Source organism: Coffea eugenioides, chromosome 6, assembly GCF_003713205.1.
Source record: "Coffea eugenioides isolate CCC68of chromosome 6, Ceug_1.0, whole genome shotgun sequence".
Lineage (NCBI taxonomy): Eukaryota > Viridiplantae > Streptophyta > Magnoliopsida > Gentianales > Rubiaceae > Coffea > Coffea eugenioides.
The window spans coordinates 8,803,246-8,826,102 of record NC_040040.1 but is presented as its reverse complement, the minus strand read 5'-3'; the positions used below and the strand labels follow the sequence as shown (position 1 = coordinate 8,826,102).

General features: G+C 36.9%; 2 protein-coding genes across 3 annotated transcripts; both read left to right on the top strand.

Moving 5' to 3' along the window:
* Positions 1-2,487: 2,487 nt before the first annotated feature.
* Positions 2,488-5,356, top strand: LOC113774750. Of its 2 annotated transcripts, none has more exons than XM_027319361.1 (2): positions 2,488-3,023; positions 5,057-5,356. In XM_027319361.1, the coding sequence occupies exon 1, from the start codon at positions 2,564-2,566 to the stop codon at positions 3,017-3,019; it is 456 nt and encodes a 151-aa protein (XP_027175162.1). In that variant the 5' UTR covers positions 2,488-2,563; the 3' UTR covers positions 3,020-3,023; positions 5,057-5,356. The 2 variants fall into 2 exon arrangements, with proteins under 2 accessions (XP_027175162.1, XP_027175161.1); XM_027319360.1 differs by having other exon boundaries at positions 2,489-3,023; positions 5,053-5,356.
* Positions 5,357-11,701: 6,345 nt separating this feature from the next.
* Positions 11,702-21,825, top strand: LOC113776403 (VIN3-like protein 1). The gene is made up of 5 exons (XM_027321550.1): positions 11,702-11,800; positions 13,211-13,271; positions 18,446-19,085; positions 19,695-20,005; positions 20,103-21,825. The coding sequence occupies exons 2-5, from the start codon at positions 13,241-13,243 to the stop codon at positions 21,293-21,295; spliced, it is 2,175 nt and encodes a 724-aa protein (XP_027177351.1). The 5' UTR covers positions 11,702-11,800; positions 13,211-13,240; the 3' UTR covers positions 21,296-21,825.
* Positions 21,826-22,857: the final 1,032 nt, after the last annotated feature.

The window sequence follows — 22,857 nt, the reverse complement described above, 5'->3', positions numbered from 1 at the left end:
TTACGAAATACCACATAATTATGCGTTCAATCCGATAGTCGATTCATAAATGGGGTTTTATAACGGAAATGGACAAAATGATCAAAATGTCCTGATATAATTAAGCAAAAGACAGCTCAAAAAATCATTTGTTTTATTTTCTAAATAGAGAAAATTGAGGGTTAAGGGGTAGAATAGGTATATTTCATAAAAATTAGGTATAAATTTTTTTTTAAGGTTCCAATAAGTCATTTCCGTTAAGTTTAACGGATTCCGTCACCTTTACAATTTAGTTCAAAGTATGAGGTATCGTGTTGTATATTTTGAAACCATAGGAGGCTTTTCTGTGTATTAGATTTACCACAGGGGGTTTTTTTGTTTTTTACCCAAACATAATATTAAAAATATTTTGACCTTTCAAAAAAAGAGACCCAGCTCTTCATTTTTTTCGGTTTCCAATCCGGTCAAATCCGATTTTTGACTTGATTTGATCGAATTCTTATTTTTCCGATTTTTAAGGTTAACTTGGACCAGATAGTTGGCTAATTTTCGGTTCGACCAGTTAGACCGGCCGGTCCGATCCAAATTTAAAAACAGAGGTTTGAAGCCCTGATATGGCCTTGGAAGAGTAGTTGTCATCAAAAATAAACATCTTCAACCTTGGCCGAGACTTTATATTGGGCCATATTAATTAAGCTCTCAATCCGCCTTCCCACAGTCCTCTGTTCCAGTATTCCTTATATAGGCGTAATTATGCAGAACCGTTATCATCAAATTAATGTTCAAAAAGGTGCGGACGTCTTTTGCGTGTAATAGCGCGCCTTCAAAATTTTTCGCTTAAATACTTTGTTTGGATTAACTATTTTTTGATATATTTTTGGAAAAAATTTATTGTAGCAATGTATATAAAAAAATTTTTAAAAATTTTGATATATTATATAATTGAGGTGTTTTTTGTGTTATTGTATATTATTATAATATTATATTTAAAAATTTTATTTAAAAAAAAGGCCAATTCAAATAGAGCCGTCGTTTTCTAGTCACTGTATGTCAAGCTATCTCGACCGTTCATCACTCGCTGTAAGTAAATCATGAAGTCTCGCTGTACGTTACTCCACCTTTCATATATATTCGTAAGGGTTGTAGATATTTCAGCACGACCACGTTGCAGTCAAATCCATCACTTTCATGTCAGTACAACTCCATGCCCACATATGCCTTAGACGACATCGTAATCACAGGAAAAAAATGCATGGCCGACGCACTTCTTGAGGCAGCACAGCATCCAAAATTACCGACGAGTTCTCTAAGGCAGCGTTTGTTTGAGTAGAAAGATATGAAAAAAAGGCCCTTTAGATCAACTACGTTGGCAAATGATTGTTAGTGCTTTGTTACTTCTATAAAGGGACTTCTTTTGATCCCATGAACTTATTTTTACACATTAATTTTTACATTATGAGATGGCTTGAAAAATGAAAATGGACTATATCTCCTCGCCTATATCTGGCTTTGATAATTTCGTAAGAACATTACGCTTTTTATGACAAATAAACTCACCTATAAAAAAACAAATAAGCCCATCGAAAAATAAAAAAAAACTTAGTGCAATACTTAATATGGCATTAATATAGAATTTGCAAACACATATATTTATGTCTAAATAATAATTATCATTTCTTTTTATTTTTTTTTAAATTTTTTATAAATTGACCAAAAAGAAGTGGGCAACGAGATGAGTAATAGATAAAGAAAAACATTGCATGCAAAATAATATGCCTATAGCATCTTATAGGTGAAGATCGGTTGCTGTTTGAGAACATATGGAGTAATAAACTTAGCTTGTCATCCCAAATGAATTATAGATATCTCAATCTAACCTTATTGAATTAACCATCAGATTTCATACATATTTCTACAATATTGGATTTTTATTTGATATTAATTGTTACCCTTTAACATCCATCAGATTTTCCCATTTATTGCCAAATACTAACTATGGACATTTGGGTCTTCATAGGCTTTTTATTCGGTGACTAATTGCTGAATCAAATTAACATATGAGTGCGATCAAACGTTTCTCCTTGTTGAACACATGTTATATATAACTAGGATTATAATTTATGTAGATGCACATTGATATTACATATTAATATGCACATAATCAGTGAATTGTAATCATATCCACTTTTTTTTTACTCGGGTTTTGTATCTTATTCTAATTGCTAAATACTATTGAATAATATATCAATGACCGTTAGATAAAGGAAAAGAAAAATAAAAGTTCTATATTTGCACGGATCAAATCAGGGATTTTTAATTGATTTTCATACTCACAAGTTTCAGTTCTTAGCTATTGATCCCGACCAATTTTCAATTTTAAAGATTGGTAATAGCAAATTTGACCTTTTTTTTCTTCCCTGGTAAAAGAAAGAAAAAAATCGTTTTTCTTCCTAACCCAAACCAAACAGAACCTAACCGCCAGGCTAGAATATTCATTCATTAATTCCTCATCATCCTGTTGACAGGCCAGAGGTAGCAAACAACTTTTTACAGGAGTGAGAATTGGCACACACCACCCATAGCCATGGCCGCGAAACCTCTCTTGATCTTCACCATTACCGCCTGCATCCTCCGCAACGTCGCCGTTTCCTCTCCAAACCCCACTTTAACCGCAGCACACGCGGAGCTACTCGAGTATGGCTTCCCCGTAGGCTTACTCCCTGCCAACCTCCAAACTTACGATCTCAACCGTACTTCGGGAGACTTCGTGCTGAAGCTAGACGACACGTGTCGCATCACGCTGCCTCCGGACAACTACTTGGCTACCTACTCTAAAAAAGTCACTGGTAAAATTGTAGAGAATCGTATTGCTGGGCTTGATGGAATTGGTGTTAGGGCTTTTTTTAGGTGGTGGGGGATTAGTGGAATCAGATCCAACGGTCAGGATTTGACCTTCGAGGTTGGCTACATCACCAAAAGTTTTCCATCTAAGAATTTCGATGAAAGTCCTGAATGTGAAGGCAAGCGTTCTTCTTCTTAACAAGGTATTGAAAAGAAAAATGCATCGATTTTGAAAATTTAGTGTCTTGATTGTACTCATATGTGTACATTCTGGCTTGCAAGAATTCATGTCTGCTTGAATAATTGATTCTGGTTTGATTTTAGTTTCTTTAGTCTGTGATCAGCTACTTTATTTGTATAATACTATGTGCTTATTTACGGAAAAGATTTTCTGTAAGCATGTCTAAGGTTGGAAAGTATAGGTTGCACTGCTGTTTTTAGAGTAGCAACTAGCAAGCCATCGACAGGAAGAAGTTAAGGTTTGACTATATTCGTGAATGCTGTAGCATTGGATTGGTTTCCTTTAGAATACAATTTTAATTCTAGTTGAAGAAACCATGCAGTGCCTCAAGTTAAAATCTGATTTTAGGTACGAACCCGTATCTTCTTGCTGAAGGTTTACGCTAATGAATTTACAGAAGGTTAGAGTTGGCTCTGAAGGTTCAAGTCAAAACAAATTGTGGCTATAAGATGCCTTAAGAGCATCAGATTATAAGATTGAAGGGGGAAAGGGGATTCATGCGTTTCTTCATCCAACTCAGTTTAAGACTTAAGAATTTACGTCTTTAAGGTTTTGTTCAGGTCTCAATTTGCTTGCAGCACTCAGTTCCCCTGATTCCACTGTTGATGGCAAGGGCTCTACTGGTTTCAACTATTCACTTACCTAGACTTATTTATTGCTTAGGTTTTTTGCTATTTGAATTTTTTTCTTTGCCACGTACAAAGGTTATGAATAACCTTATGGTAGCTGGAGTTGGTGGGTATAACGCTATTAGATGTCAAAAAAGACATGAAACTGTGTGCTCTCTCTTTTAATTTTTTGGGTATTAATATAAAGTATTAGCTTTCATCTATGTTGAGCTGAAAAGTTTAGTGTGGTTTGTGATGTGATTTGTCCTTGGTTCCTACCTTCCAATGTATATGCTTGTACGGAAAAGGAGCTAATATCTTCGTTGATGGGTTGCATAAGGTATTATTTTTGCCTTTTCAACTTATTTCCTTGTTAAATCTGTTATGTTGTATAATTCACTATTAACTATGAATAAGATGATTATGAGAATGTGAGCTTGATGTAAAATGTTTTGATTGAGATTTATCCTCATTTTATTATTATTAGTAATTTTTTTTTTGGGGATTAGGTGCAAAGTTGCCCCCTTTGTCCCAAGATTAGAAAAAGTATATGAGAAGAGAAGCATTTCCACTGTAGGCCCAAAAAGATTTTTGATACTATATTTTGTTGTGTATTTAATGTTTTGGTTCCAATCAATTCTTTAAAGCATACTGAGTTTCATGTTTAAGTGCTGATGCTTGGAGGCGTTCATTTTTAAGCTATTTGTGTTCTTTATTCTTGATCACTAGTTGTTTGTCTCTTTAGTGATTTGTTAAGAACAAAAGTCGATTTTGTTGTTGTATTTCTTCATTTCTTCCCATTCTTCTTGAAATTAATGTTGGGGTAATCTTTTTGCATTTGATACATCATTTTGTATTTTTATTTCAAGTTGTTTTTAACATATTACTCCCTCCAGCTAAGTGATTTGCATTCCTCTCTGTTCCATTTCAAAGTAATTTCCATTTTCACTAAATGTTATACCTTTCTTTGTAGAGTGGTTATGTAAAATTTTATTTGGCTCCTGTGCTTCCCCCCCCCCCCCCCTAAATGCCACAACTCATAACAGTAACTTGTGGCCCACATATTATAGTCAGACTCAGCTTAAATGCAATAATTTTCAACTCTCTTCTGGAATATGTTGTGATCTCAAGTTCAGACTTTGTACTTGAAATGGAGCATTGAGCAAGACTGATCAGGGTTGGGTTTTGACATATCAGTTTCATTTAGATATGAGAGCTTAAATTTTTTGACCCTATCAGCAGGCAAAGTACCTCACCCAGGCTGAAGGTTATAATGAAACATTCATTTGCTGCTTAATCATATTATTCTTCTGTTGAACTCCTAATGTATATCCTTGTGTTTATTTCTGTTCATGTAATGTTAACCCTGATTTTATAATGCAGTTAGTATGTTGGCCTTTCTGTCAGCTGCTTCCTGGTACTGAAGGAAATAACGTCTTCAGAGATGAGGCATGATGTAGTGGACAAATTTAATTAAATAACTGGTCATACTAGCCCAAAAACTGTATTGAGATGCCAGGATAAGCTATTTTCTCTGTTAGTGATGTATATGTATGTGATTTAATTCACTTATACGCTGCCTACCTCTCCCTGCCCATCTTTTGCCTAAGCAGCTATTTCATGTCGTTTGTTGTCTAGTTTATTGGAGTTTTTTTACCGTTCTATATGATAATATGCCTTTGAATTACTCGCTGTGCTTAAAATGATAAAATGTTGGGTAGACGCCCCCACGTAAAAGGGCTCTGCTCTGTTGCAGAATTTCTATCTCCTAGTCTGGCGTGAAATTTGGGTATGGCATGCTTGAGCACGCAAGTGTTTAGTCTAACTATAATAGTGAAATTTGGGTATAGCATTCAGAAGGAAAGGGATTTCCTACCAAAAAAATCTCTAAGAACATTTCTCAATCATTTTTTTATTTCATATATATTAAATCAGTACATTTTTTATAAAAATTTCAAAAAATTGCAATCCATACGCAACCTAGATATTTGCTCTTTGACTTGATGCCATCTTCCTTGTCACTCCCACTTCCGCTACCCTTCCCTTAATTCCTCCTCCTCCCCACTTTATCACCACCACTTCTTCTGACCATAATTGAAGGGGAAAGCAGAAACAGTGGTTTGGTGGTGAATCCCTAACATCCAAAATTGAAATCTGGGACGACAAAATGGAGTTTAGATCTCTGGAGATATGCAGTTTAATTAAGAAACTTGAGCAACAAATGCTGCTTGATCCCAATTGCTTCCTGGTGGCACCTACCGACGGTACCCAACAGCAACATCCCCGTCCAGTCCTTTGTAGCCATGTGCGTTCGAGAGTAGTAATGTGGTAACACGGGTTTCTTGTACTGGCAAGGACTTGCGTTGGAAGCGCATAAGAAGAAGAAGAAGAAGAAGAACTTTTGCATTGGAAGCGCAAAAGTCATCGTGTTTCTTCAAAGCCTGCTGATAACTTTTTCCAGTCGAATTTCTACTATTCTTTGCCAATTAATGTGCAGAGCCAATGATGAAATTGGTGTCGAATGTGAAAGACGCCGTGAAAGAAAAAGAGATAAAAACTAAAAAGTGAGGGACATTAAATCTAGACTTGGTGGTGGCGGAGGAGTTATTTTGGCTTCAATCCAACTGGTCGTCCTCGAGTGTATCTCCTTTTTGTAGCTTTGTTGTTTCTCAAAGTCGAACCAGGGCAGGAACGGTTGCAGGTGCAACCTCCAACCGTTTTTGAAGGTTATGTGCAATTTGCACACAGAATAATTATGTTTATACATTGTGTAACTTACTTTCAATAACGTGTAATTTTAGAACAAAATTTTTATGAATTTTACACATATTATTAAAAATGAAGTATAAGATGAGATCTGAACTGTAGAAGATTTGGATTGTGCAATTTTTTTAACCAAATTTTGACCGTGAACTGCACAGGAACGATTTGCCTGATGACCGTCCTGCCCCAAATCCCTCAAAGTCCTTGGCCTTCTCTCTCTAAAAAACGAAGCAGCCAGAAAAATTTAGAACTCGTTAGGTTTTTTGGCCGCAAAATTAGAAAGTGAGCGACGTGGCCACTTTGTTGCCGGTGGAGCGAATCTATGCAAATCTTTGCCCAAATTAATATCTCCTTCCAAGCGAAGCTAAAAGTTGAAGCCCTTCTCTCACTGCTGCGAAGTGCCAATATATAGATTGCACCAATGGATGGAAAATATGGGCGGGATTCGACATTTTTTCCTTCAGTTTCTGTACCGGGAAGAAATGTTAAAAATAATTCTCACGCTGCACTGGAGTACCACTTCTTTGTTCGGGAGTGGAAACAGACTTGCTTGTCCTTGCACGCATCAGTTCGACTAGGACGTGGAGGACCGTTGGGGAGGGGGGGGGGGGGGGGCGGAGCAAAGTGGGACTCAGGGCTGGCCTGGCAAGTGTGTGAAACAACTCCCATTGAGTGTGCTTATCCATGCTGACAAAACAATGAATGATGTTTATCAGTTTATGTCTATTGGGGGGGAGTAGTACCAAATGATGGGATGGCCGATTCGGCAGCTTTCAGTAGGTCCAATTCCATTTCAAGATACAGGGCCAGTTTGGAAGCCAGGTTTTTAAGCAAGTTTTTTACCTATTAATTTTTTAACAACTTTTGCTACAGGATCCCAAAAAACTTCTCAAAATTTTTTACCTACACACTTCAAAATATCCAAAACACACAAAAAAAATTCCCTTCCTTTTTTTTTTCCTTTTTCCTCCCCCATCCCAACCCATCACCATCTCCATCGCCGACCATCACGTCCGGCGCCGGTGACGTTTCCCTTTTTTTTTTTTTTGGCCTTTCTCCCTTTCCCCGACATCTTCCCCTACCATCCTCTCCCTTTACCCAGTTTGTATGACCCTTTTTTTAAAAAAAAAAATTCCCGTCCCCCACTCCTCCCCCATCACCCTTCCCCTTCCCCTCTGGGCGATCTGGTAGCGAGGCTAGATAGCACCGGAGAGGGGGATTTTTCCACGCACCAGATTGCGGGGAAGGGGAGGAGAGGGGAAGGCTGAAAATTGCAAAAAAAAAAAAAATTTGACTGGCTCGTGGAGGAGGTGTGCCTTGACTGCCGGGCGAGGGAAGAGGGAAGAGAAAGGGCAAAGGGGAGGAGAAGGGGAAAGAGAGGAGAGGGGTGGCGAGAGGTGGCATTGGAGGAGGTGCTGGTGGAAGAAAAGGTGGTAGTGCAGGAGGTGGGGCTGGTGGTGGAGCAGGCGGGAAAGTAGGAGGAATGACTGGTGGAGGCATTGGCGGTGGTGTCGGAGGTGGAGGCGTGGAAGGAGAGGCTGGAGAAGGCCTTGGCGGAGGTTTGGAGGTGGGGCCGGTGGCGGAGTAGGGGGTGGAGCAAGCTGCTGCGTTGCGTTGGTGCTGCGTAGAAGAAGAAGAAGAGAGAAAGAAAAGAAAAAGTAAAGAAAGACAAAGAAAAGAAAGAGAAAAAGAAAAAGAAAGAAAAAAAAAGGAAAGGAAAAAAAGTTTTTTCACTTTACAAAAACTTCTACAAAAAAAATTTTCACCTTACAAAAACTTCTACAAAATTTTTTCAAAAACTTCTAGAGTGCACTACAGTAAAGTTTTAGATAAACTCCCAAAAAACTCAGGTTCCAAACAGGCCCACATGAATTTCGGCATTGAAATTTGCTTTGCTTGCTGGTTTGTTTGGATGGGTGTTTTGTTTATCACCTTTTGTGATGCAATGGAGCATACGAAATAAAAAAAAATGGAGCGTTAAAAATATATTTGTAATGCAAGTAAATAATTTTTTTATGTAAATAATGTCTATCCAAACGCGTCGCTAATGGTTTGCCAACACGTTATCTCAAAATTGAAAGCTAAGTAGCAAATTAGAACAAACAAATTCTACTATCAATGAGATCAATGAGTTACTTGTTGGGATGAATCAGTTTAGTTACTTATCTTCAAAATTTTTTTGAAGGCTAAAACTTAAATGGGGAGGATGCACGGTACATGGTTGTCTCGAGCATGTCAACGTGCTTGTTTGTTTCTACGAAAGCAGAAAAGAAAATAGTAAATGGAAGTACCCTTTCTTCCCCCCCCCCCCCCCAAAAAATTGAACTCATTCATGTCATGTGGTTCGCTAACTCATTCTTCAAGTAAAATTGTCCAAATATGATGATTAGCAGAAACTGTACCAGAAAAGCAATGGAAGTACTTAATATTCACGGAAATTAATGACAGGTTCCATTTGTTGACGTGAATGCCCAAGTCAAATGATGATATTTAATAGATGCACCCACTACGTACGTCCATGTGATTGCAGAATTCGTGAATCATACCTTTTACGACCATTACCCAAAAAAAAAAGAAAAAAGAGGAGGAATAAAAAAAAGGCTACATTTCGGCTCAGTGCTCTCCCGTTCTCTTTTGCTGCGATTTGTTCGGAACTTGATCCTCAAACGGTCTTTGAGTGTATCCAATCCAAAGCGCCGCGGAATCGATTCTCCACCGCCCTTTGTTAATCAATCCTTTGTATGGCTGACTAGTCGTTTACTTGTAAGTACACCAAGTGGAGAGGTCAATTTATGGCGGCAATAAGGAGCCAATCAGCCCGCAACATCTCAACTTTAAGTGATATACTAAAATATGCCAAAAAACAGTTGGCCAATTGGGTGGGATTAATCTTCCCCACCATTTGGCTCTCCAAAAAAGAAAGTACACGAAAAGTGTGCCATGATCGTTTCCAACTCCCGACTTCATTTTAACACATGGCAACTTCGTTCAAAGATACTTATCACAAGATTGAGAAATTGCGCAGACGCGTGGATGTTTGAACATGCAAGGAAGACGAGTTCCACGCCAAGTCGGCGTCTTTTCTTTCCTCCCTTTTTTTCTTAGCCACCATTTGAGCAGTCAAATTGTCCGTAATACTTATATATAATGTGAAAATTTGTGTTACATCGACGCCAAACCGTCCCAATCACCAGCGCATTATAAACTCTCTCTCTCTCTCTCCTTTTTTTTTCCCCCCTCGTACACCACTGCGCGAAAAATGTGAAACGGAACAACATGCACTAGGTCGCGTGTTGTGCATGTTTTATCGGTTACGATATTAAAACTGGAATCCAACCAAAAGGAAGGCGTTCGCAGTTCACGCTCACTCCCCAAGGATTGAGGTTTCTTGCAATTGGCAGATGAATTGCGATGCTAGGTAGTAATTCATGGACTAGATAGGCTCGATTAGAATTCATGGACCAAATACTGCCGACTTAATAAAATGTTTACACTCATTGTCAGACAATGTCTACTTCTGTTTTGATACCCATTGCAAATTGTAGAAAGCTTCAAATCCCCAATGCACCTGCTGCATGTCAGCTGAGACCTCGGAGTCCAGTCCATCTAAAGGTGATTGGAAATACGGGGAGAGGAGTTTATTTGGATGATTTATTTGAAATAATTACTGTAATACTTTTTATGATGTGATGTATGTGAAATAAAAAGATAATTAAAAAAATAATTAAAATAATTAAAATTTATAAAAAAAATTATTTTTTCTGAAATCATTTCAATCCAAACAAAATCAAGAAAACGCATTTAAGAATGCTGGCTACCTTAAAAGATAAAATGTGATTCGATGACTGATGACTCCTACTGTGGACCGCAACAGTTCTCATGTCCTCACTAAAACGGCCTTTGAGAAACTTGCCAAAGGTTCATAGGCTGCCTGCCACTGCGTCTCTTCTGCCAGCTGGCACTATTGTAATTCTCAGCCAATCCTGCCTTCTCTTCCGGCAGGCCCCCACCCTCAATAAAACAGAGAAATAATAAGAAAAGAAAGAACCATTTTTTTATAGCTATTGCTAAAAGTTCCATTGGTTTGGAGTTGGAAGGGACCATGATTCTAAAATTACATGCAGCCCTGGTCCTCTCTGTAGAACTGTCATGAACGGATGAGTGGGGGCAACTAATTATTGGGAAATTTGAACAGCTATTGAACACGTACGGCGCACGAAGAACTTAAGGAGAGTGACCACGCTCGATTCCGGAATAGTCAAGGCTCAAAATTACCAGACAGCGGGAATTTACGCCAAAAACAAAACACATGTTTCAAACCACTACTAATTTATGTTCATTATCGTCCCCCGACTTTCTGGTTGAATGAAAAGTTTAGACTCCGTGTGACATCAATAATAAATATAAATAAATCAGAATCTGTTTGATAAAACTCAAGTCCGAATCTTAAATTCTAAAAATTAAGTGCTGAATTATTAATTTATTGAATTTTTTAAATTATATTTGTGTGATAATCAACTGAATGATAATACTAAATTGAAATATAACACAAAATATTGTGTGTATATATATATTTTTAAAAAATGTCATTAATTATGTATTTGGATAAATAGAAAAATGTGTGTGTGAGAGAGACAAGAGAATTAAATAATTTAGAGGTGGTGTTTAAGTTGTGTATTTGTGTGTAAGAGAGCGTGTAGGCATGCGTGCTCATGTGCGTCGAACATAAAGAAAATAAACGTGCTTAACAGTATAATATCAGTAGTGTGTTACGTGCATAAAAGAGGTATAGTATGTATACTCAATTTAACAGATTCACGTATTTATTTAAAATTCAGAAGGTTCAAAATGTTCTATTGAATAAATATATATTTACTTAAAATTCTGAAGATTCAAAAATGTTCTGCTGAATAATTTTCAGCATCAAGCTGAGTTACTAAACAAGCCCAAGAATTAATTAAAAAAAAAACGTAAAAGTGCATACGATGAATTCAGCTAAATGTATTACCTTATCTTCACGTGCCAAATAGGTACGTGCCACTCACGGGCAAGTCACAACATTGCCAGGTGCTCTTGGTACTTTAACAGCAACTGCTTCACTTTTCAACTGAATCATTCTTGCCCACGCTCCTACCACCGCGCGTGACTTCCCTCCTAGCTCACATCTCCAATTAGCGTGCGTGAAGAAGTGAACAAATCGAAGCGAAATATAAAATTGTGTTAAAATATAGTTTTATTTTTCGTACCCTGCTCCAACTAACATAACAAAGCCAGAGAGGCTTCCCAAACAAAATTCATTCATTTTTCACCTCCCCTGAAGCCTCCCTCCCTCCGTTTTTCACCAAAAACCCTAATAATTCTCCGCCGGGTAAAGTCTTTGATATTCCATTGCTTTTCTTTGCGTTGAGGGATGCGTATTTACACGTTTTAGTATGAGTAAATTGTGTTGCTAAATGGTTTTGTTGTCAGATCTGTGATAATTGTTCCATGGTGCGCGTTAAATTTGTGCTTCGTTTGGGATACTCGTGTGATTGTGTGAATTATGTGATTTTGAGTCGTTTTATGGAATTTCCGGCAGTGTTTATTGTATTGTTGTGCTTATTTTATTGTTTATTGAGATTTGTGGATGAATAGTGTGCTGGAGCTGGTTTCAGTACTAGGAGGTCAAAGCTGAGTTTGACAAGTTGCTTTGACGGGATTTTGTGTTGAATTTAGACAATGTGTGGACTTTAGAATCTGGAAAATTGTGAAATATGCGAAATGTGTTTGTATTTTGTTGGTTGTTTATTGGTTTTTGGATGGGTTTGTTACCAAGTAGTTTTAAAATTGGAAAGAAATGAATTTTTCTTCTTTTATGATCCGTGCATGTAGATAATATCACATGAAAAGATAGATATATGCATTTATTGGAGATGGAAAGCATGTTTTAATTGGACATATCGTTGGGAGTAGGTCTGAGTCTCCGACCCAATCAGTGCCAGGTGAGCTTGTTAGCTGACCTATTCAAAGATTACATTCTAATGGGAAACTACAAAACCCCTTAATTCAGAGGCCTACAGGTTCTGATTCACAGTCTTTGTTTATGGTTAGTTCTTTGTGCCTACATGACAATTTTAATGGTTCCAGTTTTTGTTTATGACCAAAAGGTTCTGCAGCATTGTGTCTAGTGAAAAGCCCAATTCTACAATAGCGCTTCATTGAAACACGAAAAGCCTGGAGATGTGTATATTTAACTTTGTTACTTATGTTGTCATGCAGTTCATTGAACACCTAAATGTTCTCTCGTTCTCTATATTGGGTGGTCTACATTTGTTATCATGAAATGGTTTTCTTTCCATGTGTGATTTACTTGCAGTAAATTATTCAAGTGCAATTGATTATAAATTGCATCTGTGCTTGTTTCTTTCCTGCTTTCTTGTTTTTGTGCCTGTGACAATTGCTATTATGTTTGTGGTTGAAGTACTAGATGTTTAACTCCTTTGTGTATAATCAACATATGAATCTTGATCTGCTCTTGCTGCTTTTGGCTGCATTTTTTGGCTCTTCTGCAAGACCTAATAATTGAATTTTTCCCTGTCCAACTTTTTTCAATTTTCTTATAACTAGCCTTTTTTTTTTGCCTATTAAGACATTTGTGTATTTCAACCTGTTTTTGAGCCAGAGTGAATTAATTTCTTGTATTGGAAACTTCATTTTTATTCTTTCTCTGTTTGAAAGCTAGCCAGTTTGGTCTGCACATGAAAATGCGGAAATTTCATCAAATTACTTAATGTTTCAGGGAGGATTGCATCCAGGTCCTTGTCATAGCATGGATTTGGAAGATAAATTTCTTGCTAAAGGTGAGACAGTTGTGTGTGACTTCGTATATGAGGAAGTTGCCACCTGGCTACAATTTGCTTTTGTATCAATCACTTGCTTGTAGAAATCAACAAAATTTGAAGAGAAAGCTTGTCATTTTCCTGGATATTAACCGTTATCCTAGATACATGTGTACTTACCATTCTTTCCTGTTTCTAATTGTTTAAACACCTCTGTAGTTATTTAAGTATCCTTATTTCCAAAGGCGCCATCAATTTGTCCGTTTCTTCTCAACAAAGGATTCAAATTTTATAGTTTGTTTCCAGTTTATTCCACTCTTTTCTTTTTATTTGCTTGTCAGGTTTCTTTTTGATCTGACTTCGGTTGGAAATCTTGGTGCAGGATTTTGATATCGTCCTTGTATTCTTCTTTAGAACAGTAGTAAATGTTTTATAACTATCGGTAGCTTGGCAAAGGTGCAAGCCTTTAGCTCCTGAGTTATTGCCTTGGCAAATACACTTGTGCTATGTTTGTCTATTGTTCCAACTATTATCCGAAGAATACGCTTTCATTTCCTCAAAATCAAACTAAAAACAAAAAGTTTCTTTCCTCCCTCCGTTTTCTGGCTGTTTGAGTTACTAAAGCATTTTGTGGTCATGTTTCTCTGCAGTTTTAGACTGGGATAATCTAACATTCTGCACATTTAATATTTTGTAATGTCAAATTGCTTCTGAAGTTTAATATGCTGCTCATTGCAAGTTGAATGCCATATTAATAATGACAGTCAAATGATGTTTGCTGTGGTGTATATGTTCTGTGAAGAAGATAGTTGTATATTGTCAAACTTCAATATGAAACTTTGCCAAGTTGAATAGTTAAGCATTATGTTCATTGGAACTCAACAGTGTGACCTAAATAGTCAATTCTGAATGTAAACTTTGAGATGGAGCATATAGTTCTTGGGCCTAACATAACCGGAAGAAGTAAATTCTTAATTACATGCTAGGTATAAAGTTCAAGCATTGTGGTTGCGTCTTTCTAACTGGGGAGGTCAAATGTTTTGAAAGTAAAACAACCCTAATTGGCAAGGATACTATGCTGTAATTTATAGCTTCTTCAGGAATTCCGTTTTATTGGTGGACTTATGGATTCAATTTTGTCCATTGATTCTTAGCATTTTCTAAATTGCTCAAAACGCAATGCTCATGTAATAAGGGGTTGACACCAAGAACATATATCAGTATACTCAAAGAAATGCAAGGTCAGGGTGTTATTTTTATATTGTTAATTGTGTGAAGATCAAGCATTGTCATTGATGTTGATCATGGTTGTTTAAGATCATAAATTAAAGAGTGTATTGCGTCGGGTACTATCATTTTTATGTTCTGCTTGAGATCAAAGCTAGAACATAGGTCTGATTTTGTTCTTTAGTAAATCTATAACCTTTTTGTTTTGCAGCTAAGAAGGTCAACAGTATTGATTGTATGACCATATTGCTGGTTTGATCTTTGTGTGATTTGTGTATGTTTAATAGCTTGTAAGAGAAGATCAATCATCAAGTGTTCTTTTTAATTTTTATATGTAATTTTAAGAACCTTTACTTTGGAGATTGAAAACTTGTGTTAATTGGTAACACCTGGGTAACCTTCATAGTCAGATATTTAGACATTATCTTTGCCTAGTTAATTGACTGTCACTCTGATTCATGTTGACTGTTACTCTTACACTGGTAAAATTGTAACTATGATCTGTTCTCCCCATAAGCTTAAAATATTAAATATGGATAGAGGAGCAGATATGCTGCAAGGACAAAGAAATCTGATATGTTTTCCTTGAGATGAACTACCTATTGAAAGAGAAGAAGCAAGAGAGGAAGATATTTTGGGATGACATTTCTTCACATCTCATGTGAGTAGTACAACTGACATATATATACAAGATTGAAATAATCTAGATCCTAAAATCAAGCTATCAAGATCCTAAAATCAAGCTAGAATAATTAGCTATCTACTTCCTATAATTAAACTAGGATAATCAGGCTAATAATCAGGCTATCTAATCCCTATAATTGATGTATAATATATCACACGTATCTAGATATATTCAACACCTATTAATCATAATGCTTTACCTGTTTATGGAGTGTAAAACATTATGATAAGAAATTGGAGTAGAATTTTGTATTAAAACCTGTAAAAGGTCTTGCTAAGAAATATTAAAGACCATAAATTATGCAATCTTTTAATGCACCAACGCTAACTCGAATACTATCAATCACAAATAGGATACTGGTCTTGAGATCATCTTACCAGTCTTTTCTTACTTTCTTTGACACTATGAGGCACGTGCTAATGGTTTTAGACCTTAAAGCTTCCATATCTAAGTCGAATGGAGGATAGAAGTCAGTTGCATTATCCACGTTTGTTAAGATTTATTAATTTATATATACTTGCCCAACATACAAGTTAGTGATTTTGCATTCTTTCTCTGACGCTTGGTTTTGCATCCTTGATATGTGGCATGGTGAATGTTGTAAAGTTCATTTTGATGCTCATCTAAGAACTTGAGGATTGTCGCTGTAGTCTGTTTCAAAGGACTTACTTTGGGAATTGGTCTGAAGGGAAGATGAATTTGGCTTTAAGAAACAAGCCAACGTGATCTTAGTCTGGTCAAGTAATTTTATTTTCTTTTCTCCCATACTGAGTGATTATACACTAGGGATTTTGGGTTTGTCTATGTAGAGTATGCTTGATTTCCTGAGCATGTCAAGCGCAATGCGCAAGACCCCAACCACTGTAGTGAAGAAGAAAATAAGGTGGGGTAAAAGGAGTGAAGGAACAAGGAAAATCAATTGCAAATAAATTTGATGAATTAAAAGAAGAGCACTATAGTATCTCCAAAAGATCAAAGCATGTTTTCAACATGCTACATGTTTGTGGATGCATAGTTGGATAGTCGTAGTAATAAATTCTTGCCTTTCCTGGATCAAAAGGAAAGCAATTAGTAAATGCTACAGTTATTGATGATACTTTATGGTAAAGTAATTAATTACAAGATTTGGATGGCTTCAAGTTTATCTTAACATTCATGACATGTAATCTTCTAGCAGAAGAAAATACTGTATGATCAATGATTTGGCCGAGTTAAGAAAAATTTCATATACCCTTTACATGAATTAGAAATAGGAAAGTTAACTTCGTGATGGAATCTTGCTGACAAAGTTGATCAGTCAGACTCTTTTTACAATTAACTTTGCTGATAAAGAGAAAAATGCTGGCTAATGTGCAGCTTGATCTCATTAATGCCTTGATTTGGTCACTTAGCGTAATTAGTTTTCCCTTGTCATAATGTTTGTTTAATGCAAAATTTCAGTATGAATTATAGGACATGATATATTTCTTAATTACCTCATTGTTTAAGTAAAAAAATGATTGTTTGGTATGAATTTTATGAGAATATAAAATATCTTTTACTTTTCTTTGTATGCTTGGTGACACGTGCTTATGATTGAATCATCAGAACAGGTGGCTTATATTTGTGTCATTAACTGGTGGTTGTTGGAGTATTCTATTTGAGCTAGTAGATGATCCAAAATGTAGAATTTTTTCTTAGGATCAATTTGGTTTGATTATTTCATTTCGGCCTGCAATTGATAACTAACTTTTCATGCTAGCTGATATGTTTCAATTTTTTTTTAAATTTTTTTTGGTTTCTTAAGTCACGCTCCAGTAGTTCACTTGTAGTAGCTATGGGTTGAGAATCCTTATAAGATGGTTAAATCGGGTTCTAAAGGACTCTTTTTTAAAAGCCAAACATCGCTCATGGCATTGGTGGGTGCTGCTTAGAATCCCTTTACCGCACTTGCATCATTCTTACTCTTTTGCCTTTGACTCTCCCCTTTATCCTAACCCCTCCACTTTCAACTACTGTTTCAAAATTTTGGAACAGTTCTAGCAATTGCTCATGGCCTGTTGCAGATGCTACATGTAGTTGTGCCTCTTCCTCTGCTGGTTGTAAGAATAACCAATCCCAATATACATGTTGATTCTTCTTTCTTCTCTGCTGGTAAAAGAGCTCTTTCTTTTCCTTTCCTACGTTGATCCTGGGGCATTTTGTTATATCTTTTGAATAAGGTCAACTTTTTGAATTATTGGATCCCATTTATCTTACATAGCAAAAGTAGTGATTTATTGGATACTGTAGGCTATGTTGCTTATTGTTCGAGTGCAACATCTTCTGATGCTCCAGTAATTGCGGTTTGCTCTCCTAAACAAGTCTACTATTACTAGCAGAAACACAGTTAGTATTTTTGCTCTTTTCTGGGTTACTAGTAGAGAAACAGTTAGTATTTTTTCTTTTTTCTGGGTCTGTTTAGTTTTGATCACATAATATAGGTTTGGGTCAAACAGCAAACGGCTCATATCATCTTCAGTAGTTGGTTCTATTGTGGTAGCACAATGATCCATGTTTTTCCTCTTATTGTTTGTTGTTAATATCCTTGTTTATTAGGAAAAAAGAAAAGGTTAAGAAGCCTTTAGAATAAGAATTCTGCACTAGAGTATGTCGCGTGCACATGCTTCTTTGATCCATTACATTTGATTTCACTGCTGGCTAAAGCATGTCTACACATGGAGGGAAGGCCTTTTAATTTCTGTTTATGGTTTTGTAATACTTTTCCACTGATATTTGCTCCACAAAGCTTGGAGAACAAAGAAGACTGGCATGGAAATTAACTTATTGTTCTTTAATCATATTTTGCATTGTAAAGGAGATTTTTTTTAAAATTTTTTTTGACAAACTATGGAGGAGTATAATTAATTTATTATTATTTTGTAATAGTTGATAAAAGTAATAGCTTTCTTATCAGTCTTTTGGCTGCATTTACTGGATTTCTGAGTAAATTATGGTAAGATTGTTAAAGATGATTGTTTACTTGTTTTCTTTCTTAATTGAAAATTCATTGTGGAGAGGATAAAATTACCTTCTGTTATGCAAACAAGCAGAAAATGTGGGACATCTATAATATATATAAAGGGAGAGGGAACTTTTGGTGTGCACAAATTTTTGTCACTTTATGTTTTTCCTAAACTACCCTTACTAACTACCCAATGTGGGACATAAGATTAAGTTTTGCCAGATTACCTGAACAAAAGAAGCTTTTGGCTAATTGTAGTATTGATTGCTGGATCCTGACTGAGTTATCTTTCATGTACAGTTTCTGGCATTCAAAGTCTATCTTCCAGTGTGCACAGCACTCCGGAGAAGAATGGACACTCAGATGATGCTTCTAGAAGCCCCAAGGTACTCCAAGAATTTCTAAAATCTGGTGCAAGGAAGGATCTGTTGCATACTTGCTTGGAAAAGGAAAAGAAACAATCAGCTTCATCAAAGTGCAAAATGTCTGAACCAGCTACAAAAATTAGCAAAAAACCAATTAAAAACCTGGATCAAAAGAAAACAGCTTCAAGTCCCAAAGATCAACCTTTGAAAAAACAAAATAGAAAAGCTGAAAACCCTGTCCGCATTCCCCCCATAACAGAACAATGTGCTGATTTTAAATGTTCGAATTCATGGATATGCAAAAATTCTGCATGTCGAGCAACTCTTTCCATAGAAGACACATTCTGTAAGCGGTGCTCTTGCTGCATTTGTCACTTATTTGATGACAACAAGGATCCAAGTCTTTGGTTAGAATGTGCATCTGAATCTGGCCAGGGGGACTACTGTGGCCTATCTTGCCACATTGAATGTGCTCTCCAACGTGGGAAGGTGGGGGTGGTCGATCTTGGACAACTGATGCAGCTAGATGGAAGCTATTGTTGTGCTGCTTGTGGTAAAGTTTCAGGGATACTTGGGTAAGTTGCCTCTTTTGATAATCATCTTATGGATATTTCAATAACAAAAATAATTTCGTGATCTACGAGTTTCAGAGCTGTTGTTGACAAAACCAACCCGTCCTGTTTCACCCCAAGCATTGTGTAATCAAGTTGAAACTTGAAAGGAATACGATGAAATGCAAAGCATAAACATTGACAGGCTCAGAGATCTGAAATAGGATCAAGCTCTCTGATCAATATACATCAAACACAATCAAACAGAAAAATGTGCAGTGATACCTAAATATTTGAGCAAACCAACAAACTTCTGTCTACTAGATGTCATTTCTTAACTGCAATTTTTTATGGCTTTGTTTTTGCTTTGACATTCTATTTTTCCTTTGAATTTGCATTCAAATTTTTGCTTATCCTGTTAAGTGGAAAGACAAGATGGTACAAACATTATTCTTCATATTGGGTTGTTCCTGTTTAATGAAAGATAACTTTACCTACTATTTTCTGCTGTGACTTGCAAATAATGACAGAAATCAAGTTTAAAAAAGAATAGAATGAATAAAGTTCGAGATCAACTAGAAGCTGTTTTGGTTTGGTAATAGCACTTTTTTTCCTGTGGTTTTGATTTTACAGATACTGGAAGAAACAGCTAAATATAGCGAAGGATGCTCGTCGAGTGGACGTCCTGTGCTATCGGATATTTCTGAGTTATAGGCTCCTGGATGGGACTTCCAGATTTAAAGAACTCCATGAAATTATTAAAGAAGCCAAGGCCAAGTTAGAAACAGAGGTCGGCCCAGTTAATGGAGTTTCTGCCAAGATGGCCAGGGGAATTGTCAGCAGACTTTCTGTTGCAGGCAATGTCCAGACGCTCTGCTCCCTTGCCATTGAGAAAGCTGATGAATGGCTGACCTCAAAGTCCAGTGCCACCGCAGATTACAGAGGTACTACTAGCTGTCTTTGCGTATTTACTGTTTCTTAAGTGGAGAAAACATTGCATGTCATATATGATAAAAGGCGCTTGGTTTCCAATTTTGGCAGAGGGTTCACTGCCTGCTGCTTGCAGATTCTTGTTTGAGGAAGTAACATCTACTTCAGTTGTAATTGTATTGATAGAGCTTTCTAGTGTATCCTCCAATGATGTCAAGGGCTACAAGCTTTGGTATTGTAAGAGTAGGGAAGAAAATTACACCAAGGAGCCTGTTTGTGTATTTCCAAGAGCTCAAAGGAGGATTTTGATATCCAATTTGCAGCCCTGCACCGAATACTCCTTCCGCATAGTTTCTTATATGGAGGGAGGTGACTTGGGGCACTCTGAGGCCAAGTGCTTCACCAAGAGCAGAGAGATAATTCACAAGAATTCCAATTCAGTTGCAGAAAATCATAGCCATAGGAAGGAGAATCCAGATTCTGGAGGCAGCTCAAGTGCTGAGATGGAGCACAGAACTCCTACTGCCATTGAATCTGACTCCGGTTTTAAAGTCAGGGACCTTGGAAAGATCTTGAGACTGGCTTGGGCTCAAGAACAAGGCTGTTTTGAGAGATTCTGTGGGGCAGATATTGTTAGATGTAGTAGTGTTAGTAAAGTTATTAAACCAGAAAGCATACAAGAAGACGTCCCATCTGTTTCACGTGAACTTGATTTAAATGTTGCTTCAGTTCCCGATCTAAATGAAGAGGCAGCTCCTCTAATTGAGTCATCAAGAGATGAAGATAATGGTTGCACTTTAGCACGGACTGTTGAGGCAGATGATGATGCAGTTTCTCATGACATTGAGAAAAATGGTGTAGCAAGGTCGCATGGTAGTGGTGACTCCCAAAACTGGAACCATGGGCAGAATGGAGAGGTGCCTGCTGTCGACTCTAAGGTGGAAGCAAGCCGAAAGAGAGCAGCTAGCAATGGAGAGACACATGATTCTGATAGCACTCTTATAAATGGATCACCATTTCGAGTGCGGAATGGACCGGGTTGCCTGGATGAGAATTTTGAGTACTGTGTCAAGATCATACGCTGGCTGGAGTGTGAAGGCTACATAGAAAAGGAGTTTAGATTGAAATTGCTTACGTGGTTCAGCTTGAGATCAACCGACCAAGAACGCAGGGTGGTAAACACTTTTATTCAAACTCTACTTGATGATCCAAGTAGCTTGGCTGGACAATTGGTTGACTCGTTTAGTGATATAATATCAAGCAAGAGGCCTCGAAATGGCTTCTGCAGCAGGCTTTGGCATTAGGTTAACGGGGGCGTTGAGGAAGTAATAATCAGCAGTTTAACTTACCATTTATCATCCCTCTGATAAATTATTGCTGATCATCTTGACCGTTCATTGTACATGCATTTTTTCCTAGTCACAGGTGAAGTGATTCATTTATTTTGCGGACAAGGTGATCTGGTAAAAGATTTCAGGTTGCCGTATGGTAACAAATCCTTATTTCTCCACAGGAAGAGGCCTTAATCCTTGGGAGGATATCAGATTGTAGGAACACTAGGCATTTTCTGAACCATAATCACATTTTGGAGAAGTTGAACTAATTATCAAAGTTCCATTTTATGCCATTAATTTCAGTGCATTCTAGTGTAGAAGGGTGGAAGATCTCATGTGCTATTAGACATCTTCACCTATTTTAGCTTATATCTTTGTTTTGGATAATACAAGGATTTCATGGCTCCTGCAGTTTTAGCAGGAACGTATGAGTTAGGCAGCAGTTAAACGCCTGTAAACTGCATTAGATCTGATTGAAGTTATTATCCAATTTTGTTGCATTTATCTGTTTCTTCAGGAAATTTTCCTGATTGAACTGCGAGGCCAGGGAGCTTTTTCATGTGCAAATACACTATGGTGGATATCGTTGCGCAACATAAACAATTTGAAGGGTGAAGTGCCTGAAAATGGTCTTACGTGTAGTTATGCTCTGCAAGTCCTGACCTGGCACTTGAACTTTGGGAATAATTTCGGAAACCTTCCTTGATATATTTCATTATATCATTTAGCTCTCTTGGAAATTTTAAAATTTAACTTACCCCTATTAGATTGATAACATTGAATGTCCCTATTAATGGTCATAAATTAACAAGATTACCAATGTGCTCTTAATAACTAAACCAAAAATGTAGATATAAAAATAATCAAATCACTATCAAATATTGGTCCATATTTCTCTGCATTGAAGTGGTGATAGGATAGCAAAAGATGTGGTAAATTAAACTTGATCAAAATCAACCACTTAAAACGACTCTGTTGTCCAAGAAGCCAAACATATTTGTAAAGATTGGGGTATCAAAATCTAAGTGAAAAGAAACTTTATTCTTCTATTATTGCAATTTGTGTTTGAGAGGTAACTCTTGTTTTTCTTTAATCTTTTTTAGTAGGAGAGAAGAAAAGAGGATTTAAACTCAAGATTTATAAATGTTAGGATATCAAGTTTTGACCCTTAGATTAAGGGCTCTTCGGAGTTGATAATCACTAAACTAAATAGTAAATAAAACCTCCACGACGTGTCGTAACTCTTGTTTCAATATGATTTAGTTGAAGCCACGCAAAGTTTATGGTGTCCGCAGAGGAATTCCATCAAATCACGAGTCTTGCCTTACCAAAGTCTTACCCTGACTGCAGATGAGAGGCCGCGTCATGTGTTTTTCTAAACGTGGCAAGAGAGGATAATAATATGACCAGTGACCAGTCTGGCCAAGACAAAATGAGTGAGGAAGGCACTTCAATCGCAACTAAAAGTATTACGGAAGAGGAAAGAAGTTTTGGGTATGAATTTGTTGAAATAAACGTATCACAATGCAAAT